Below are 20,222 nucleotides of genomic sequence, written 5' to 3'. Positions count from 1 at the left end.
CTAAACTCATCAAAAAGCTTCACACTACAGAGCAAAACCTTTATTTGTGGTTCTGTGTGGCCACTGTCTGTCATCCCCATCCTGCTTTGTTTCCTTGGGGCCATCACTATAACTTGGAAAGTCCCTTGGAGAGAAGGTCATTCCTTCTCCAAATGCACCACACTAACAGCTAGCAGGGCCCATGTTCTTCAGAGGGCCTTTAGGCAGTACAGAGGGAGTGCTGCACTTTTTCCTATAATAGCTCTTTCAGTTGTCATAGCCTGGTAGCATGGACTGGTGTTACATTGAATGATTCTCTGGGATTGGGAAAAAGTCCTAGGTAGTATAGAATCACAGAATGGTAGGGGGAGGAAGGGACCTTTGGGGATCATCTAGTCCAGCCCCCCTGCCAAAGCAGGTTGACCTAGAGCAGGTTGGACAGGAATGCATCCCAGGTGGGTTTTGAATATCTCCAGAGGAGACTCCACAACCTCTCTGGGCAGCCTGTTCCAGTGTTCTGAACCTGGAACAGCCTCACCTTTGCTCTCTCCTTCTGTGTTGTTGGGAGAGCGATGCTAGAAAACACCCAGCTCCTCCAGTGTGCCACATGTGGTAACTTGTCATATTGCCTAATCCAGTTAATACAACTACTGCCTGAGCGTTTGTACAGAAAGCAGTCCCCGTCTGCTGAGTTACATGAAGGAAGGCTGCAAAGCAGAATCAGTAGCTATTCCTATTAGCATGCTTGGTTAATAGAGAGTATATTATTACTGTGGCCACGTTACGGTTCTCTGCTGCCTCTGGATGCTTTAACTAGAACCTGTGACCAAAGCTTTGGCCTTTGTCAGGTGAACTCTGCAGTTTTTCTGGCAGATGCCGCAGCCACGTGTTGGAAATGCAGAGGAGCATTATATCTTCTTCTTTTCAGTGGTTTCAGAAAATAGCAGAGGCCTCTGTTCCAGGCCCCAGCACTCTCATTGTTATGAGCCTGCAGGCAGTCTGCACCAGAAACCAATGTAGGTCTGCAGTCTAAAGGAACTGCTCTTTAATTAGCTGGAAGGTCTGTTCCTGCGCCCACTCACTGCAGTGGAAATGGGAAGTTAAAACTTCAGAAGTGGTATACTTTCTTCTTGTATCCCCAGGGAAGATATTGCCTAGGCTTGACTTGGGTATGCTGCAAGGCTCCTTCACTGCCACGTCTTTGGGCAGAGGGTGGTGTAATATCTCTGATCAGCTCTGTCTTAAAACATTAGTCTTACGGTGGAGAAAAATATTAACTTCCATTTGATTATGCTCCTCTGTGTGCAGGCTGTGGTGAAGAATGCAGGTGAAGGTGTAGGTTTGGGAGGAAATTGTTGCTCAGCTGTAAAGGTGATCTACACTCATAGTAAGCTTGTTTTTTGTCTGAAAGAAACTGACCTTGGAAGAAAAAAATAAGTACTGAAGCACTGCAAAACTGTGCTGAGTGCTTCTCTTAGGTAAGAAGCACTTCTGCTTCCCAGGACTAAATCTTACACCCCCAGCATGAAGTAAGCTGGCTTATGTAAGTTGATCTTTCTTTATGGTATACGTGTCAAAATATAAATACTTTCCATCAGGACGATTCATTCCAGTGTTACCAGTTCCTGGCATAACTGGCTGCTCTAAACAGCGCTGGCTGAGGCACCAAGGACATAAGGCAGTATACGTCAATAATATTTTTTTAAAAAAAAAAAACAAACCCCAAACAAACAAAATGAACCCCCCTCATACCCAGATATGTTTAGCTTCATGAGCAAAAATCATGATGCCCATTAGCATGTTCATTAAAAAGCGTCAGTGGTCTTTGTAGCATAGCCTTCAGAGATGAGTACTGCTTTCTCCTATTTTGAGCTTGCACTACAGTGTGATACCTGGGCAGCAGAGACTGGGCTCTGGCTACTGGTTATTACACTGCTGGAAGCAGCTGCAGAAATAGTTATGTACGCAGAATTTTCCATTAATCAGAGGAAAAAGTCCTACACAGATGGTATATAGGATAGATTACGGCTAGTAATCCTTTTGTGTCCTAGAAGATTAAGGATATCCTGGTGTAGCTGCAGTCAGCTGACCTTTTTTTATTTAAATGACTGAAAATTCTTGATGCAGTTCTGCAGAGGACCAAGGCTTTTCCAGAAGCCATGAACAGTGCGCTGTGAATGTTTGTTAAAGGAACGGTTTGTTTAAGTCCAGCCCCAGTTATAAATTTACAGGAACTTAACTTTGTGCCATGTAAACAGCAGCAGCTACAAGATGGCTAAGAGGTCACCTGCTAGATGGCTCCATCAAATCTAACAGAGGCATAAGAGAGCTGAATTTTATGAGGAGGTGTAGTGAGAGTCATGTGAAGAAACGGAGGGTTTCTGAATCCTGCTGTCTGGGTCACCCCAGAAGGCGAAGATGAATACTTCGGTGGAAGAAGAGGACAGCTGCGTGCTCTGAATTTTCTGGGATGGATCTGTATGAAGACTACAAATCTCCCTTCGATTTCAATGCTGGAGTGAACAGAAACTATCTTTACCTGTCACCTAGCATAAACCTTTCTCCACCTGGATCACCTACACTGGCGAAGTCTGGTAACTTCCTTCTATTTCATTTTCAAAACCTCTACATGGAAAGCTTAGTGATTAATATCTGTAAAAAGGAAGTTCTCAAATTAAGAGTCAATACAATTTGGCTGAAACGCAGGTGTAAATGAAGGTAAAAGTTGACCTGTTGTTAACTCTGGTAGTTTATTAGCTTCAATGTGTCCTGTAGGTAATATGTGCTGTGCATTTACCAGCTTTACCTTATTTGTTATTTCTTAATTCAGTAGAAAGGCAGTTTGAGGGGAAAATGAAGCGAGCAAAAATTTAGGAACAAAAAGGAAGCTTCTGTAAGATTGGAGTAATTGGCCTAGTTTGACTATTAGCTTTTGGGGGGGGGTGGAGGTAGAAATTGTATACTTAGTATGACTTCAGAACTCCGGATAGTCTTGACATCTGCTCTTGCCTTAGTACTGAAAATATCACTGATTAACAAAAATGCTCTCTAAAACCTTTACTCTGTTCCACCTAGCATTAAAGTGCTGTAAATTTTATGCCTGCAGATACTGACTGTACTTATGCTCCCCTGAAGTGGCTGTTGCGTGCTGTGCTGCAGCGGCATCCGTCTAGTGCTTAACCCTACTGGTTTCTAGCTGGTAACCTGTTGTACAGAACACCTACAGCTGTGCCCCCAACACATCCTAGTCTGGTTTTACCACCTTTCCTTTCTATTCCATGCTGCTGGATGTGATCTTCCAGAGTAATTAAAAATAGAGAAAGCTGATTCCTACTTGGGGTGTGACAAAGCAAAGCTACAAAGGTGTTGACTTTTTTTTCTTTCTGTTGATGGGGTCATTCTTTAAAATAGTAAAGAAAAGTGCATCATTTTGGGAACCTCTTTGTGAACTAAACCAAACCCCTCCGTGAACCTGATGAGCTTGGGCCTCTGGGGAACAGTGGTTAGCTTTCACTTCTGCAATTACCACATCTCCCACCTCTTCTAAAGGGGAGGGAGCATCCTTTGTATCTGGTGATGATGCATCACCATAAGCACCAGCCTTTTCTGGGCTTTTTTTTTTTTTTTTTCTTTCATTCACTTTGAGTGAATATATGATTAGTGTTTGGGAGAAGCCCAAGAACTTTCTCCTCCGAGTTGAAGAAATATGTCTCACTTTGGATTTTTCACTGAGATAAGTGGGAAGCACTTACATTTGATCTTTCTTATATATTGCAAAAGGATCGGTAGCACTGTACGTTACTCAAATGTTGGAGTGATCTTATAATTTTATAACAGCTTGTTCTCCTGAAATCTAATAAGTGCCTCTTTTCTTAGCTTTGCCAACTGTATAGTGATAGCCAAAATGTTCATTTTCAGTGTCTGACACAGAATATGTCCGTCTAAAGATAAAGCTTTGTGAAGGCTAACCCTTCCCCACCCCAAAGGCTGCTCATCTGAAATGACCAGTACTTCCTTAAACTGCTAATGTTTACTGCTAATCTCTGAATTGAGGCCAGAAAGAGGTAGGAACTTCTGGTCAAAATAGAGTACGAACTTGGGTTGAAACCAACCAAAGCAAACCTCAAACCAGAAAACCTGAGCATTAGTTGAATTGCTCTAATGCTTTGCCTTCTCTGGCAGAATAATAGGGACTTAAGTGCTGTTTCCCTGAACGTGATCTGTGGAGTCCTTATCAACTAACTTCTTCGTATCTTTACTTCTTCGTATTTTTTTTTTTGTATCATTTAAGTAGATCTGATAAACTGTTGGGATAATATGTTAATCTTAGAAACACAGACACCTGAAATCTGACCTTAAAAATAAATAAGTTTTCCCAATAGTAGATAAGTCTTCACATTTCCCCCCCCCAACAGAATTTTTAAGAGTTTGAGATGTAAAATGCTCGGCTAAACTTGGTTATAGCAGTTGCAGTACCAAGCAACTGAATTTTGTCCTTTGCATCTCTGAAGATGCAAGAGAACTAATGTAACGAAAGGTAACAAGTTGGAAGCCAGTAACAACAGTTCTGCTGGTGAACAGAGAAGACCACAAGTGAGGAAACGCTCTCTTAATAACAGATTGAGCCCAAGTATTTCCATCTGTTCGCTGGCTGCTATTTCCCTGGTTTCCTGCCCCACACTCTGCAAAAATATCTAAGGTGAGCTGTGCATCTTTCCTTACAAAGCTTGCTCAAAGCTGGGATCTTACTGTCTGTCAGCCTGAGTTTATGGGGTGTATTTGGGTTGTAGCCACGCCATTGTGGAGGTCTGTGGGTTGTTATCTGTGTAGACAGCTGCTTCTTGCTCAGGCTGCCTGGCACGTCCTTCCAGTCGCGCAGATGAACCCTGAGTCCTGCAAGTATTGAAGTGAACAGAGGAATGGGAGCAAAGGTAGCAGAGAGGTGAACAGTAACAGGGGATGAGAGGGGAGGTGCCAGAATAGAGACTGATGGGAAGGTGTTTGCATACTTCAAATGGAGCTAAAGAAAAAGCAATAAATAGGAGGGGAGCAGAAGGTGAGGAGAAGAAGGCATGGTTAGATGTACAGGGTGAGGTATGGAGGACTCTGAGTAGCAGTGATTGCCTGTTTTACGGAAAGATGTGGAAATGGGAAGGGGAGGAGAGATAATTCCCTTGCTTCTTAGCATTGTGTCTTAAATTCAATGTAGGCAACAAGCAGTACAAACTCCCTTAAAACATTGATTTTCCAAAGAGAAGGTACATTCCCAAAACAGAAGCAATTGCTGTGGGAAACAATCCAGCATGCGTTCTTACTGCTGGATTCACTTGATCTATTTTTGGTGAGATAATCCAGATGACTCTTCATAACCAGATTGAACAGACTTTCAGCTGGATGTGCTAATGCTCTTGGAGTCAATGTCATCTTTGGTACTTGCAAACTTTCTGAAATGGCTTTAGCAATGGCATCTGTAGTCCCTGAAGGGGCTGCAGATGGAGAACAAGGTCAGGAGTTGGAGGTTAATGTATTAGGGGTTGTAGAGTGTCAGGGGAAAATGCAGTTTTAAATTGTTAGTTTTCCTTCAATATAGGCATATTTAATTAATAGGATAAATAGCAATTTGACAAAAAGTATGGCGTTCTTAACTGTTTGATGTTAAGAAAATATGTTGATGTATAAAACAAAAATTATCTGATTGTGAGACATGAGCTGTAATTTTTTTTTTTCTTTTTAGTGCAGCAGTGCTCTGCTTTGGCTTGGGCTTTAGACTCAAACTTTTTTCCTGCCCTAGATTCCTTCCAGAAAATAGTGTATTGGGAAACCTGTATGAACTACATTATATTTGTGTAGAAGACAGACATAAATCTCTGGGAAAATGTGTTAGATTTCATAAATAAATGCAAAATGGGGTTTCAGTTGTTTTCTGTATGCTTCCTTCTCAGTGTACTCTGTGGTAACTTACCATTTACAAACTTGCTGCCCATGTAGCAGCGTGCTTCTAGAGGACAAGCATTTTGGACACAAATACAGCAGAAAACACACTGTTTTGGAAAGAATTTGTGGAATTGAGCTTTACCTGAATTCAGTAACTTGATCGAGGACAAGACCTCTTCTTTCTTGACAGCTGCTAGGAGCACATTTCATAGAATATTTACAACTAATTACTGACTCACAGAATCTTTTTTTTCCCTGACTTTTCAGTTGATTGTGATGTAGCTATTTGATATCAAGCCTCACAATAAAATCATAGTGGTGATCTCATTACACATTAATGAGTTTTTGGATTCCCAGACCAAAAGGTATTGTGCAGTGGCATCAGAAGCTGCTGAAATAAGGATGGAATTTTATCTAGTTAATGTTCCCTTACTCATCACTATAGTAATTACTTAATATCTCCTCAACTTATCTGAATTTTATATTTATATAAAATATAAATATAAAATTTATATAAAATATAAATATAAATATAATATGTATATTTAAATAAATTGTATACATACATATACAAACACACACTCTCACCCTCTCTCCTTACAATCAGTCTTCCTGTTGTTCTTTTATAAGATTTTTATTTCATTGATTTTTTTATTATCTATAATCCTACTGTACCTCTTAAATAGAGAATTAGTTCTGGGAATCCATAACCGTTGCAGCATGCAGTTTTTCTACAAACTGGTCTCTTTGCAAATTGGAACAGGATTCCTTAATTCTGTCAAACTGTATGTTTTAAGCATCAGCTACAAAGATTCAAAATGACAAATCTTTTGCTGGAAAACCTGTTTGTTGCATTAAAAGGTGTTTAAAATGATCTTACTGCAAATGCTAAGGACTAAGAATAAATGAATCTTCAAGTGAGCACATCATAGTAATACAAATAATATTGTTTTCCTTCCTTTCCTTGAAGCTGTGAAGGTGAAAGTTGGGGAAGACCATAGGGATGTTTGGTATTCATACAGAGGAATTTGGCAGAGTTTTGGTTTCTGGATTTGGAAGGAGAAGAGGCAGCAGTGTGAGTGGGTGCATGTCCTCATCAGTCCTTTCTTGGCACTCCACTGCTTTGTCTGAAGTGACAGTCTTTTGTTCCCAAGCTCCTTCTCTGGGCTTCGTATCTGCCTTATCGTCCAGGTGCAAAACAACAGCTTACTTCTAGTTCCACGATACCTGTGACTTTCTAGCCACAGTGGTCCCAGTTACTAGGGTTAGAGAGGTTGAGCAGGGTATGGGGGAAGAGTTCGTACTTGCAGTGCAACCCTTTTCTCTGCTGTTGCTGAGCTTGCTTGTTGCCGTGACCTCTCCCAGTATGCTAGGAATGGGCATTTTTTAAATCTGATCTGAGAGCAGTGAGGGAAGGAGCCTCTGCATTGGTCTTGAGCACCTCCAGCGCTTCCAGAGTTTCTGTGCCGTGTGAGCAGAGAGAGCAGAGAGTGCATCGACTCCTGGGCAGAGGTTGTGTAGGAATCGCTGGTTGGGACATAGCGCTCTGTGCCTTGGTTTCTGTCAGAGTAGTGAGATGCATTGTTGTCAACATGTTCCCAGTCTCCTATTATAGCAGCTGTTGCGATTATATTGAGCTTTAATACAACTTGATAGAGCAAAACAGCCAGTAACATGCCTTTGGTTTCCTGTATGCTGTAGTACGTGGGGAGCGTGACTTTGTGTCTCTCATCAGTTTTCTTTGTGCAGTAGCACGAAAGGGCTGTATATTAATGTTAGCTGCTATCTAGCAGACACGTGATGATCTGACTTTTGATGGTTTATTCACCTCAAGGGCTGCTGAGAAGTGACTCTATACCCGAGGTTGGAGAGGATGCTGCTGCTACAGTTGGTATGGCAGAAACACTCTCAGAAGAAGAACAGGATGAGCTAAGAAAAGAGCTTGCTAAGGTAAATCTCTTGCGAATGGCTCTTGAACTGGTTTTGAGAATGAAAATCTGGGATAATGCTGTCTTTGAACATACAGTTAATGCTTTGCATATTTATTCTGTGTTTAAAGTCGGGTACAGCACTTCTGTGTATTGCAGGGAGGGAAAGGGAAGGTGTCAAGGAGAAAAGAACAGCCAGTTCTAGATATGGGGAATTAAGCTGGAAGTGCTGAGTGTACAGATCTTAAACCAAGATGCATAAATGCCTAACTCTTTCATTTTTTCCTCAAGTGAGAAGGAGGTAAATAAGCTGTCAATGAGAACATGATTGAAAGCCAAAACCAAGCATTGTCTCACTGTTGTGCAGTAACTAAAGCTGTTGTTTTCATGAAGGATGCTTTGTAATAATACCCATGTAGACACTGTTTTGCTAATATCTAATCATGTAACTGTTCTTGTCCATAGTTCATATAGCAGAATTTTTTTTAAGAGCGAGTTAAAGTAGCACTCTGTCATGGTTTGGGCCCTCAAACCAGGACACACTCCTTGAAGGACAGTCAAATATTCAAACCTGATACATGCATTTCAAAAGTTGTCAAAGTCAAGATTTATTGAATTGACAGTCCTTCTTTTGTAGCTCTATCTGACTTTAGGACCCTAATAAAAGATACTAACTTAAGCCTAAGGTTGGCAAACGAAAGTTAGCTAGAAATAAGCATATTTGATGCAGGCTTGGTTTTGGTAGTCCTGAGTATTATTTCATGCCAAACCAATCAGCTGAAGATGGTGAGGGAATCTGGTCCTGCTAGAGTACGTCACGCTGGACTTTAGACAGGTATCTGAAACAAAGGTGCGTTGAAGATACTGGTATTTCCTTAAAGGAGCTTAAATGAGTGGGCAGCCTGATACTCTAAAGTAAGTCCTGTCTGGATGAGGAAGTAGGGTTGGATGTATGCCTTCACCTTTGTATATATGGTCTTAATACCCCTGTCACATCTATATAGCCCACACGATGGCATCGTAAAACTGTTTTGACATCTCTGATCATGATCTGGTCATGCTTCTGTGAGAGGCTTAAGTGACCATCTGTGTAAAGAAGGAAGTATACAAACCATTTTCTAGTTTCTACTATACGAACAAGTTTGTAGTTGCCGAACAGGTGCTGTGTTTTTGTTGTTGTGTTTTTTGGGGTTTTGGTTTTTTTTTTTTTTAACTGCTCAGTCTGCCACCATTTCCACCCCTGCTCTGGGGAAGGTACTCCCATGGCTGGATCCAGCCTTCAGTTGCTGGCTTAAGCCACAAAAGAACATTTCTGTTCAAGCAAGGAGACAAAACTTGTGTGTGGATCAGACATGCTCTAAGCTTCCTGATACTGGTCATACATTGGTATCTCTTCTGACGTGGAAGGAGAATACAGGCTTGGCAATTGTCCCAGGTTTGACTAATCTTCAAGCTAATGTTGTCTAAAGGTAATGATTTCTAACTATACAGTCTTTTAGTTACCAACTTCCTTGTATGTATTCCAGTAACAGAGCTAGCTGCAGGTATCTCACGAGCTCTTGCTGCAGAATATGTTGGAATTCCCTTTTAGTATTTAGAAACAACTGTGAGGCAATATTAAAAACTCATTAGCCCTCCCATTACTGATGCCTAGTAGTTGTTTTAATAAATACATAGTTAAATGGCTGGGTATATTGCTTGTTAATTTACCTCTTGTCAACTCTTCTGCCACAGGTGGAAGAGGAAATCCAGACGCTCTCACAAGTGCTAGCTGCCAAAGAGAAGCATCTAGCAGAAATCAAGAGAAAGCTGGGAATTAACTCATTACAGGAACTAAGGCAGAACATTACCAAAAGCTGGCAAGATGTTACATCAACCACAGCGTATGTATCAGTTAACGATGATTGTCTTGGGTGTTGAGGTGACAACTACATAGTTCTTGTCAAATTTAAACCATCTGTTCTTGTGAAATGAGATGAGTGTAGATAACACAAAGTTAAGTTGCGCTAAAACTTACCTGGATAAATCATCATGGATTTCTTTCAAACAGCCCACTATTAGCCGTATCATTTCATGCAAAATAAAAAATGATTGACTTAATATGGGCAATTCTAATACATTTTTTGTCTGACAGATCTGAGATACCATTACTGAGATACCAAGGTGTCCGTAGTCCAGCAGAATACCCTTATTTTCCAGCCTGGAAAATTGTTGTAAACTGAGCTCATGCAGGAAGAGTTCAAAGTCACAGTTAATGTTCTTGCCAAACTCAACTGTTAGCTTAAGGTCTAGAGTGAAATGCCTTCTGCAATTAATGACTACACAGAATGTAAGAGGATGTACCTCAAACGTTTTATGAAGTTTATTGACAAAACCATTTGATACAAGATTTTATACTATACACTTGGCACAAAAAATTAGACCTCTGTTCTTTTTCAGTGTGTGTGCATCGGGTTGTTTTGTTGGGTTGTTTTTAAGTCCTACAATAGCAGAAAGCGCCTGTTCTGGGGCTGGGGTAGTAGGTGCATGTTGGTGAACCTCCTCTGAAGTCTGAGGTGGCAGGGGTGCTGTAGCCAGAAGGGACTGCAGTGGCTCAATATAATCTCTTAAGTAACTTGTCCATTTGACCCCAAAGTTGACGTATACCTTTGTGTTTCATACAAATTTACATACACTAAAAGGTTTCTTATGTGTTTCATACAAATTTACATACACTTATGTGTTCTATTAAAATAACTACAGGCTTAATTTTGTTTGAACGCAGATACAAGAAAACATCAGAAACCCTTTCTCAGGCTGGTCAGAAGGCTTCTGCTGCTTTTTCATCTGTTGGTTCAGTCATAACCAAGAAGTTTGAAGATGTCAGGTAGGTTTCTTTTGCTTTTTCCAAGTAGTTGCATTTTTGATTTAAGCAGGTGATCACTAAAATAAATTTATGCTGTTAACATACCTAGCACTTCTAAAAGTTAATCTATCAAGAACTCAGCATCTGTTTTAGGAGAGCTGAGTGACTTGCTGCAAAATCTGCTTGTATGTCCTTACTGATGCAGAAGAGTTCTGTGGTGTGTATTTTATATATGCAAGAGAAGCAACATATGCTATTACCTCCACTGCTGTTCTTATTTTTTTGGTAGGACTGCAGGTGGCAGCATCTCTGCCTGCCTCTGTGTGATGCACGTAGCGTTGTCATTTCTGTTCTCTGACTTTCTCAGCTTGTGGAACACTACATTTAAACAACTAACGTCTTTAACTGTGGTTTGGTTTTGTTGTTGGCTTTTTTGTTGTTTATTTTTGCCTTGTGTGTGGATTCCTTTCAGGTGTGTTTTATTTCTTTGTAAGCTGTTCTACTTCACAGCAATGGCTTGATTTTATTACTTTTTTTAATATTTGGCACTTTTAAATTCTTAATTATTGACATACAACACATTTTGACTTTGTGTCAAATGACACAGCCCTTCATGCAAATTAAGTAAGTTTAGTGGTCATTTTTAGCACTACTGTGAGCTGTATGCAGAACTCTTCCTGGATGCAATCGAAACATATGCTTAGCTTACAATTCTTTGTTTGATTATATAATTTTTACTACTGGAATATATACAACCACTCATCTCTGTTTGTAACTTGTTGTGAATGGTGGCTTAAACTTATTTTTCAATTGTTGGACAAATAAAAAGTCACATTCTAAAAGAATATTGCTGCAGTGTAATAAAATCAGCCCTCTGTTTTAAAGTGCTGCCATTAACCTCTATTGCTTTTTGAAGTCTAGTGAGAAATCACTTTGAGGTTCAGCTACACAGTTATATATTTTTCTTCAGATTTATCAGAACTTCCTTTTCTCTTTAATGCTTACTCTGGCATTGTGCAGACTACAGGCATTTTCACATTCCTTTAGGTAAGGTGGGCGCAAGAATTGTTTCTGAAACTAAGCATGTAGTCAGACTGTCTCCATTAAAATCTTTAAATAAGTTTTGTCTGTAAAAGGTAATTTCTTTTTTTCTCCGGTGTTAGTGTAAAACTGAAGCGCTTTTAATATCAGGGAAGATGTTTCTTCATGTTCACCTGGTAACTATCCCAGAACATGAAATCTTGAGAATACATAATAATAAATTAGTCTCTCTTCCTTCTCAGACAGACATCCATTAAAATGATCCTGTAAAGTTTTTTGTAAAGAGACAGAATATGGTTTTGAGGTCAATGGCAAGCAGAATTCCTCCTTCTCTTTCTCTGTACAGTGTTTTGCCTTGACAGAGTAGAAATTTTCCTTTTTTGGTGTCTATTATAATGGTTGTTTAGCATTGTGACTCTAGCATTGTGACTCAAATCACTACATCTAAATGTAAAGTAGCTTATGTATTATCTGTTCATAGTTTGTCCAGTGAAACAGCCTTTATCTTTGAGTTGATTACTTTAGCAGCTCCAGACACTGAGTATTTTAGCTACCTTGTCTGCATTGCCTTTTATCTGCCTAGTCTAAGCAAATGTTCAATGTTAAGTTTTCAGTAGTTAAAATTCCTGTGTAGCAACTTCTGTCCATTGCCTCTCATCCTGTCTATGCACACCTCTGAGTCTGGCTTCATCTTTTCTGTATTCTCACACTAAGTAGCTAAAGACAGCAGTAGGATCTCTATAAAGATGTAGGGATCTGGCTCCTAGAATCTTAACTAGGAGCTATAGCTCCAGGGGCAGAGCCTGGGGGGATGGGCAGAGGCACTGGACGCTACCAGAACTCAGACTGTGAAGTGAGCTCAGTTTGCTCAAGTATAAGAATAGCAGCCTGTCTGAAATACCTCCCCTTTAACATCAGTAAGGCAAAAGGGAGCCTGGAAGATGTCTCTATACCTTTTGGATGCAGAGCGTGGCTGCTCACTTAACAGGGTTCACCTGTCTTCCTTAAGGCTATGGGGTTCCCCTACTAGTATTAGACTATTGCATTTGACAAGGACAAGCACAGACTTATGGCTCTCTTCTGGCTTCAGGAATTTAGTACCTCAAAATAAGTGTCCTAATTAATCAACTTAGTGGCTAGGTGGGTGTTGAGTACTCTATCAGAAACCGGGCCACTGGGCGGGCCTGTAACAGGGCCAGAGGAGTCCACACTGTTGGTGTGCTTCTCGGAGAGAATCATGGCAATGGATATTCAAGGTATGGTTACGAATTCAAGAGCAGCTGGGTTAAAAAAAAAAAAAAGTGGGAAGAATTAGTGCTGTTCAAGATCTTAGTTGCACTTAAACAGGAGATAAAAAACCTTTGAGTTTTTTGCTTTCATGAGAACCAAGTTCATCTGGGATTCAACCAATGAATTCAGGTCCTAGGGTAATGTGACTGCTCAAGTGGTGTCTACTTTCAAGACTGCACAAGTCTGAAGTTTAGAAAGTTTTAGATACTCAAGTTCTTCCCTGGAAATGAGAATCAATGGCCCTGATACTTACTTGAACAAATACTGAATATGCAGGTGCATTTTTATTCTTGAACTCTTACGTGGCTGCTTCATCGTGGCTTTGCTTTTCTTGTACTGTTTTATCTTAGGGACTTCTCACTGTAATGGCATGATTTCTTCTGTCTTGGATTATTTCCACATGTTCCATGCAGCAAACATCACATGCAGGTCTTCATTCTTGCACTGCAAAGTGATTTTGGAGGGAGTTGCGAAAGGGAGTAAGGCAGCTGGAGGAGCTGTGAACTTGGAAAGTACTGAAATAGCGAGGGAGAGAGAGGACTGGTAGTGCTAAGTCAGTGCATTACTGCTTCCTTTTTGTGTTTGTTTCCGTTGCATTTTGTTATGCTGAAAATGAACTCTGTTCCTTCTTAGGTTTCTCTGAATATTTTTATTCTCCTTTATAAGAATGCCTCGAACTTTCGATGAGCTAGCTATCTTTGTATAGGCAACATCAGTACTATATGCAACAAAACCCCAACAACCGAGCAGTAGTGCCAAGGTGTAGCGCTCTGCAAACTCCTGGAGTAATCATGAGTCCTCTTGCACTGCATCCATATTAAGGAGTGGAAGTCCTCATCTTTGCCCTGTTCTGAGATTGCAGAATAACTTTCTTTGCTTGCTTTGGAAAGTTGGTATGTGCGCTTATGAGCATATCAGCTGGAAACCTAACTATTAACAAAAGTAACTAACTAGTGCTTATGCACTCTTAAGCCCAAAAGAATCTCTTAAAATTTGTTCTGCAATGAACAGAGAACCTTTTTGCTTCTCTGAATGTGTCTTCCATTGTGCTGAAATGCTAATTGGAGTTTTGGAGGTGCATCAAATGTGAGAGTGGGGGTTTTTTGATTGTGTTCCCCCCACTTCCTCCCCCTGCCCTTGCAATTGCCTGGAAAGTATTCCCTTGAAAGACATCATAAAGCACAGTCAAAATTCAACATTCCAAATATAGTTATGAAAAACTGTGACCATCAGTTTTTCTAACTTACAGTTGTCGTATTTGACAAGAAATGTTTAACATCTAAGACTAATTTGTATCAAGAGTAAACAGGGACATTCCTAGAATATGGAACTAAATTGGATTCCAGATGTTCTTGAAGTTATTTGGGAACTCCTTTAATCTATATCCAGTCACCTTTTAGGAGTTAGAGGGGTGTTGTCACTAAACAAACAGTAACTGTATAGCAATACTGGCAGGTTACAGAAATCTTCCATGAATTTCAGAACAGGGTTGAACCTAAGACTTTCTCCTTGCCCCCAGCATAAACCTGACCTTGAATATAGATTGATGTGACTGCTCTCACTAAATAATTTATATTGACCAGTAGATAATTTGTATTGATGAGTATGGAAATCTTACACTGAGTTGAAATGGAAGCCTTCTGAATGTAGGAATAATTCTTTCAGTACAAAGATTAGTTAATTGATAAAACTTTTGAGTGTTCACTTTCTACTTGATATCATCAAAACTGTAAATGCAGCATGTCTCTCATTGCCTGAGAAACTTAACAAGTAGACAGACTGTTGCTGCTAAGCAGAATATGTACTAACAAGCATGGCACTTGTATCTTTCTAAAAAGGAAGACAAATTGTTGCAGCTTTTGCTGTGTTGTACTTGTATGTGTGCATGGCTAAGCAATTTAAAAAAGCAAAACCAAGCAGTTCCTATATAAGACTGTATAAAACTGGCTGTCTACCAAATAGATAGTATCCAGAAGTCTGCTCTCTAAGCTAATTTCTTCTCAGTCTATTACTTAAACTAACTTCTCGCTTTCTTTTTTCTTAATGCTGGCATTTAGTATACGCTCCATACAACATTCAATTAGCATGCCTATTATGAGGTAATGTATGCATAATCCAGCTGTTGGGTTTATTTATTTTCATGTGCGGAATCAAGTCAAATTGAACTTAAGTCAACTAACAGATTTAAAACAAAACCAAAAAACCCACCCAACTTTGTAATGGATTTCCTGTACTAACATATAGGATAAAATTTATTTTTGCTTAATGGTTATCGCACATCTGGAACGTGACCAAGTGTACTTTCCTGCTGTTTGGAGAACTATAACAACTTTTCCCTGCCTGTTAGAAATGTAATGCTATTAAATGAATCCAACTTTAAAAGGCAATAGCTTGGCATCTGTTTTAGAACAATGAAAGCATGCAAAAAATACTGTGGTTTCACAAAAAGTCTCTTGCTGACTTGGAGTGCTTGCCTTTTCTCTCCCCTTGCTTGGCACTGTGTCCCTCCATCTCCTGAGAGAGTCTGGTTTGAGAGAGAGATATGTATATATGTCACTGTGTACTTTCCCAAATGAAAGAGTGTGGCTAAGTGTGGGTGACCTACACAAATACCAAGCAAAGACGGATGGGAAGCTTAAGACCTCTTTTGAAAAACAAAACAACCACACAAAACAAACACAAAAAAAAAAAAAAACCCAAAACCAAAAAACCCTCCTGTGTTTCATCTTTATAATTTGTTTCTGAGTCTGCTACGAATCCTTAGGCTGGGTCGACTGAAGGCAAGCATTTTCCATCCTGCCTAAAGGCAGACGAGGTGTACAAGCTATTGCACAAATTTGCAAATGGCAGTGACAGCTAGTTGGAGCATTAAGTCACTCTTCTGACCCTAATAAATAATACACTGGCCCTCAGCATTGAAAATCCCAAGCTGTCCTGCTCTTCATATGTAGAATTTACCATTTGTAATCACAGCTGTCTCCAGCACTTAAAAGGCCAAGGGGAATCTCCCTTAGATGTAATATGTTAGCAGAAAATGCCACTGCAAACCATGTTTCATTAATTGAACACATAGCCTATTAAATTTAAACTAGTTTTCCTATAACAAGTGAGAAAACTCTGATGACAAGCTTTCTTCAGCAATAATGTACTGGGCTAACCAGAAGTGATGACTAAGCTTTTCTGAACAAATCCTTTAATCCAGCAACCTGTTTGAAATCACTGGGAATAATAAGCTAAATCTAAAATACTTGCTAGTTCTCCCTTCCGTGTTGTGATGAAAGATCCTATCACTGAGCCTGGCGATGCTTAGTTGCCAATGATACAAGTGAGTTGCAATTTGAGTGTGTCTGAATTTTAGTTTTGTAGTAGTTGGGGAGATCCAGATCTAAACTATTTTTAGGCTACCCTTAAAACAAGGAAAGAGCCCCAAACAAACCAACTCATGTTGACATTGCAAATGGCAACTGCCTGCTTGTTTTCTGATATTTATAGACTAACCAGATATGGTTTTAATTCTGTGGTTTTCTTTTTTTCTTTTTTTTTTTTTTTTTCTTAAAATTTCCTAGAAATTCTCCTACTTTCAAATCCTTTGAGGAAAAAGTTGAAAGCTTAAAGGTAAGCATTACCAAAACACCTTGGTGATTGTGGAGCCGTGGATGTGGAGAAAAGACTGAAGTGGACTCTTGGTAGACTGTTTTCTAATTATTGGTGAACTGTTGAATGCGCTTAGATTGACATCTTTTTAAGTACTGTGGAAATGGTTTGTCTGCCTAATGATTTGAGAATAAAAAGTGGACTTCCTGCACCTCTTACTGGAGGATGCCTTTCACTATAAGGATTAACAGCTAGCTAACTTGCACAAACAGCTAGTATAACATACCTAGTAGTATGTATCCAAAATGGTCTAGGCTTTTATTTCCATGCCTTCCTAAGGACTAGTATCCTACACAGGAGAATAGCTTGGGATGTTTCTCTTATTTCTGGCATAAAATACGGAAGGCCTTTGTACCTTAATTTAAAATTTACTCACAGAAGCTTCAAGTGCCAGAAATAAACGTTAATAGCTTCTCCAGGTAAAAAAAAAAACAAAAACAAAACCAAAACCAACAAACTTTAAAAATAACTAATACATGCAACTGGAACCAGATTTGACTGTTCTCGTGGGCACACTGGGTTGGATGAAGGAGCATGCAAGCAATAGCATATGGAGCTAGGCATTCTATTGCAAATGAATTGGCATTAACACTCCTGCCATCCCACAGGGTATATATGTAGAGGGAAGTGAAAAGGCAAACGCGTTACCGGGAGAAAGTAAAATAGTTGCTGTGCTCCACTAAAAATCTCAGGAGTTGCTGTTGAGACGGAAAACTGTTCAAAGTTCATTCTTGAGCAATACAGAAGCAAGTTTTAAGCTTGGAATGTTTCAAAGCCTAAATGGCTTGAAAGGCTGCTTACCTGTATATTTTTTTAACTGAGGGTGTGTCAACCTCCAGACTCCCTGGAATCAAGGCTGCTTCATGCTTTGTGTATCTCAAAGTCAAAGGGAGACTGCTATGTTAATCTGATGATGATGATGATTTTCATATGATACTAAAACTTGTTTTTCAAGTATTGTGGAGGTAGCCTAGTCCTGGAAAAGCTGCTCTGCTGAAAAGAGTTATTAAACTTACTCGTGTAGAGGTACTGGTTTTATACAGTTAAGCATGTTTGATATGCCAAGTAACTGTGATTTTTGTGTTGAGGCTCTCTCTTTGTTCTAGTCTAAAGTTGGAGGAAGCAAACCTGCTGGGGGAGACTTTGGAGACGTTCTCAACTCTGCTGCCAATGCCAGTGCCACAGAAACTATCGCAGAACAGACACAGGAGGAGACCCACTGAGATTCCTGCCTCTGTCCTGCTACCCACTGCCAGATGCTGCAAGCAAAAACTAAGCACACTTGTAACATTCTTTGCGCTCTTTCCACCGGATGTGCTTTTATTTAGCACGTAGCTATTTTACCAGATTAACTGATACTGAGCTTGTTCGTGGGTTCAAAATACTTTTGAAACTAAAATACATTGTTTGGGGGTTTGTGTGGGAAGGGGAATTTTTATGCCTTTCAAGCATTTGAAGGACTTATCTGTAATTTGAAGGCAACCTTTAAAATATAGCAATGAAAAAACACTTTTGAGAAGTTAATTATAATGTACATATACTGTGGATACATAATTTCTTTTGAAATCTGTAACTACTGCTCAACTTAATCATTATGAATCTACTGCTGCTGCCAAACTGAAGCTTCTTACTTCACTCCCTTGTGATTATTTCAGTTAAGTGTTGCCTGCATGGGACACCAGACTATGAGGATCACTCCCGGCTAAAGAAAGGACTTCTCCTTCAGCAGGCTTTAAACAAGTTATACATAGCAGGATTACACATGGGCGTGTTCCTCATACAACAGATGCGGATAGGGTAATATGTAACATCTAAAACTTACTGATTTGTCTGTAAAAAACTTTCTGATTTCCGCCTAGGAAACTTCTGACCATTGCTAATGAAAGCAAGATGCCTTGTAGCGCTGGTTTGGTTCAGTTACAATAATGTTTTCAGTCTTGGTTTTTTGTACATGACATTAATGTGATAAGATACTCTTCTGAACTTTTGATCAGTCGTGAATAAGTTCATCTTAATTCACACACGGTGGTGTCACATTTACCCTAACAAAGCATGGACTGTAAGAAAAAGCCTGAGCACAGAAGTGGTTCTTTTTTAGGCATCAAGAGAATTGCTCTCAAACGCTAACGTTGCTCCCTTGTAGGCTGACCATCGAAAGCATCTGCTACACCATCTTATACTTTTTACCTGTGAAAAGCCTGTACCGCTAGCACCCTTGTTTCTGTTTAAGACTCCAGAAATCCATTTTGAGAGGTGCAGAGTGTCATACCACAGCATAGCTCTCTTACAAGATCTGTTCTTCTACATGTTGCTTTATCTGTTGTACTCTTCAAATACCTTGTGTTTTGTAGGTTTCTGGCACATGGTGTGGGTAAGGTTAGAACTTTTGGCAAGTGTTCATCACTGTGCTTAGAACTGGAAACAAGTTTTGAAATGTTTGTGTGAAATCCATGAAACTCCAACTGCCACAGATGGCTGGAGGAAAAAAACTTGGCTCCTGACAACCTTGTTAGCATGTCAGATGTAGTATATATGCTTAATTACATGTGAGAAGCTTAATAAAAACCTGTATATGAGGAATGTATTGTCCTGTGAATGTGGAGGATTATATAAGTAAGAAAGAAGTGTTTATTTCTAATTGAAACAGTCCTTTAAGTTTGGTTTCACATTAGTGCTGATACATACTACTGTAGTAGGGGGAAGCTTGGCATTTGTACAGAAGACTAGGCTTAGGTTGACTTCTAGTGGCATACATAAAATTAAGCTGCCCTGATTACATTGGGGAGTTCAGAAAATGGGTTGAGATGCGCCCTCAGCCTGACACCTACCCCTTAACGCAGGAATGGAGAACTGAATGATGCACTGAGAGTGGAGCCCTTCCTCTATAGGGTCAATACCACAGGTCCTTCTGGAACATGATCATCGTTGTATGGGTTCTTTTTTTATTTATTTATCTAACGGAAGAACAGAAGGGTCTTCAGAAGAGTTGGGCTTTGTACGTTAGAAAGACAAATTCTTTTTAAGGCCAAGCGGCTGCATCGTTGGTTCTGTAACATTACACTCGGCTTTGCAGCCTCACATAAGCTTCTGCTGCACCTTCCCGTGCCCGCGCCCTCGCCGGGGGTGAGCCTTAGGCTGCCTGTTCCAATGCAAATTTTCCTTCCAGTGCTGCGCGCGTTAATGTGGCGGCCGCATCTGCTTCCCGTTCCCTGCGGCAGGCCCGCCGCCGGCCCCAGTCTCGGCCGGCCAGACCGGCTCCTCGGGCCGCTGGGCTCGCTCCTTCCCCTCACCCGCCCGCCCCTCCGCCGGGCGCACGGCCGTTACCGGCCGCCCCGCCTGTCCGGCCGGGGGCGGCTTCCCCTGCCCTGTTTTACCCCCCAAGCCGCCGCAGCAGCAGGCCGCCGGAGTGCGAGCGCCGCCGTCAGCCGGATCGGCTCCTCCAGCAAGAGCGCCCGGGCGGTGCCTGCCCTCCCACCCCGGGACGAGGCGCCGCCTGCCGTCCGCAGAGGGGAGCGGAGCGCAGCCTCCCTCAGCCAAGATGGCGGCCGGCC

At 40.6% G+C, this 20,222-nt stretch overlaps 1 protein-coding gene across 3 annotated transcripts in view; it reads left to right on the top strand.

Annotated features, from left to right (window-relative positions):
* LOC309668579 (tumor protein D52-like) overlaps nucleotides 1-19,236 on the top strand; it is a gene marked incomplete at its 5' end in the record, with an annotated part of 41,780 nt that extends 22,544 nt beyond the window's left edge. The window contains 8 exons of one of the 3 annotated variants that reach the window (XM_082479034.1): nucleotides 2,423-2,573; nucleotides 7,748-7,863; nucleotides 9,576-9,724; nucleotides 10,606-10,707; nucleotides 11,707-11,733; nucleotides 15,075-15,116; nucleotides 16,584-16,632; nucleotides 17,778-19,236. In XM_082479034.1, the coding sequence (XP_082335160.1) occupies nucleotides 2,450-2,573; nucleotides 7,748-7,863; nucleotides 9,576-9,724; nucleotides 10,606-10,707; nucleotides 11,707-11,733; nucleotides 15,075-15,116; nucleotides 16,584-16,632; nucleotides 17,778-17,894 (726 nt within the window). In that variant the 3' untranslated portion in view covers nucleotides 17,895-19,236. Of the gene's footprint in view, nucleotides 1-2,422; nucleotides 2,574-7,747; nucleotides 7,864-9,575; nucleotides 9,725-10,605; nucleotides 10,708-11,706; nucleotides 11,734-15,074; nucleotides 15,117-16,583; nucleotides 16,633-17,777 lie in introns of those variants that run through there. The other 2 variants (XM_082479032.1, XM_082479033.1) reach the window with 2 other exon arrangements.
* Nucleotides 19,237-20,222: the final 986 nt, after the last annotated feature.

Source organism: Vanellus vanellus, assembly GCF_965231255.1.
Source record: "Vanellus vanellus genome assembly, chromosome: 2".
Classification (NCBI taxonomy): Eukaryota; Metazoa; Chordata; class Aves; order Charadriiformes; family Charadriidae; genus Vanellus; species Vanellus vanellus.
The sequence above is the reverse complement of the archived record's forward strand: the minus strand, read 5'-3'. Positions and strand labels throughout refer to the sequence as shown.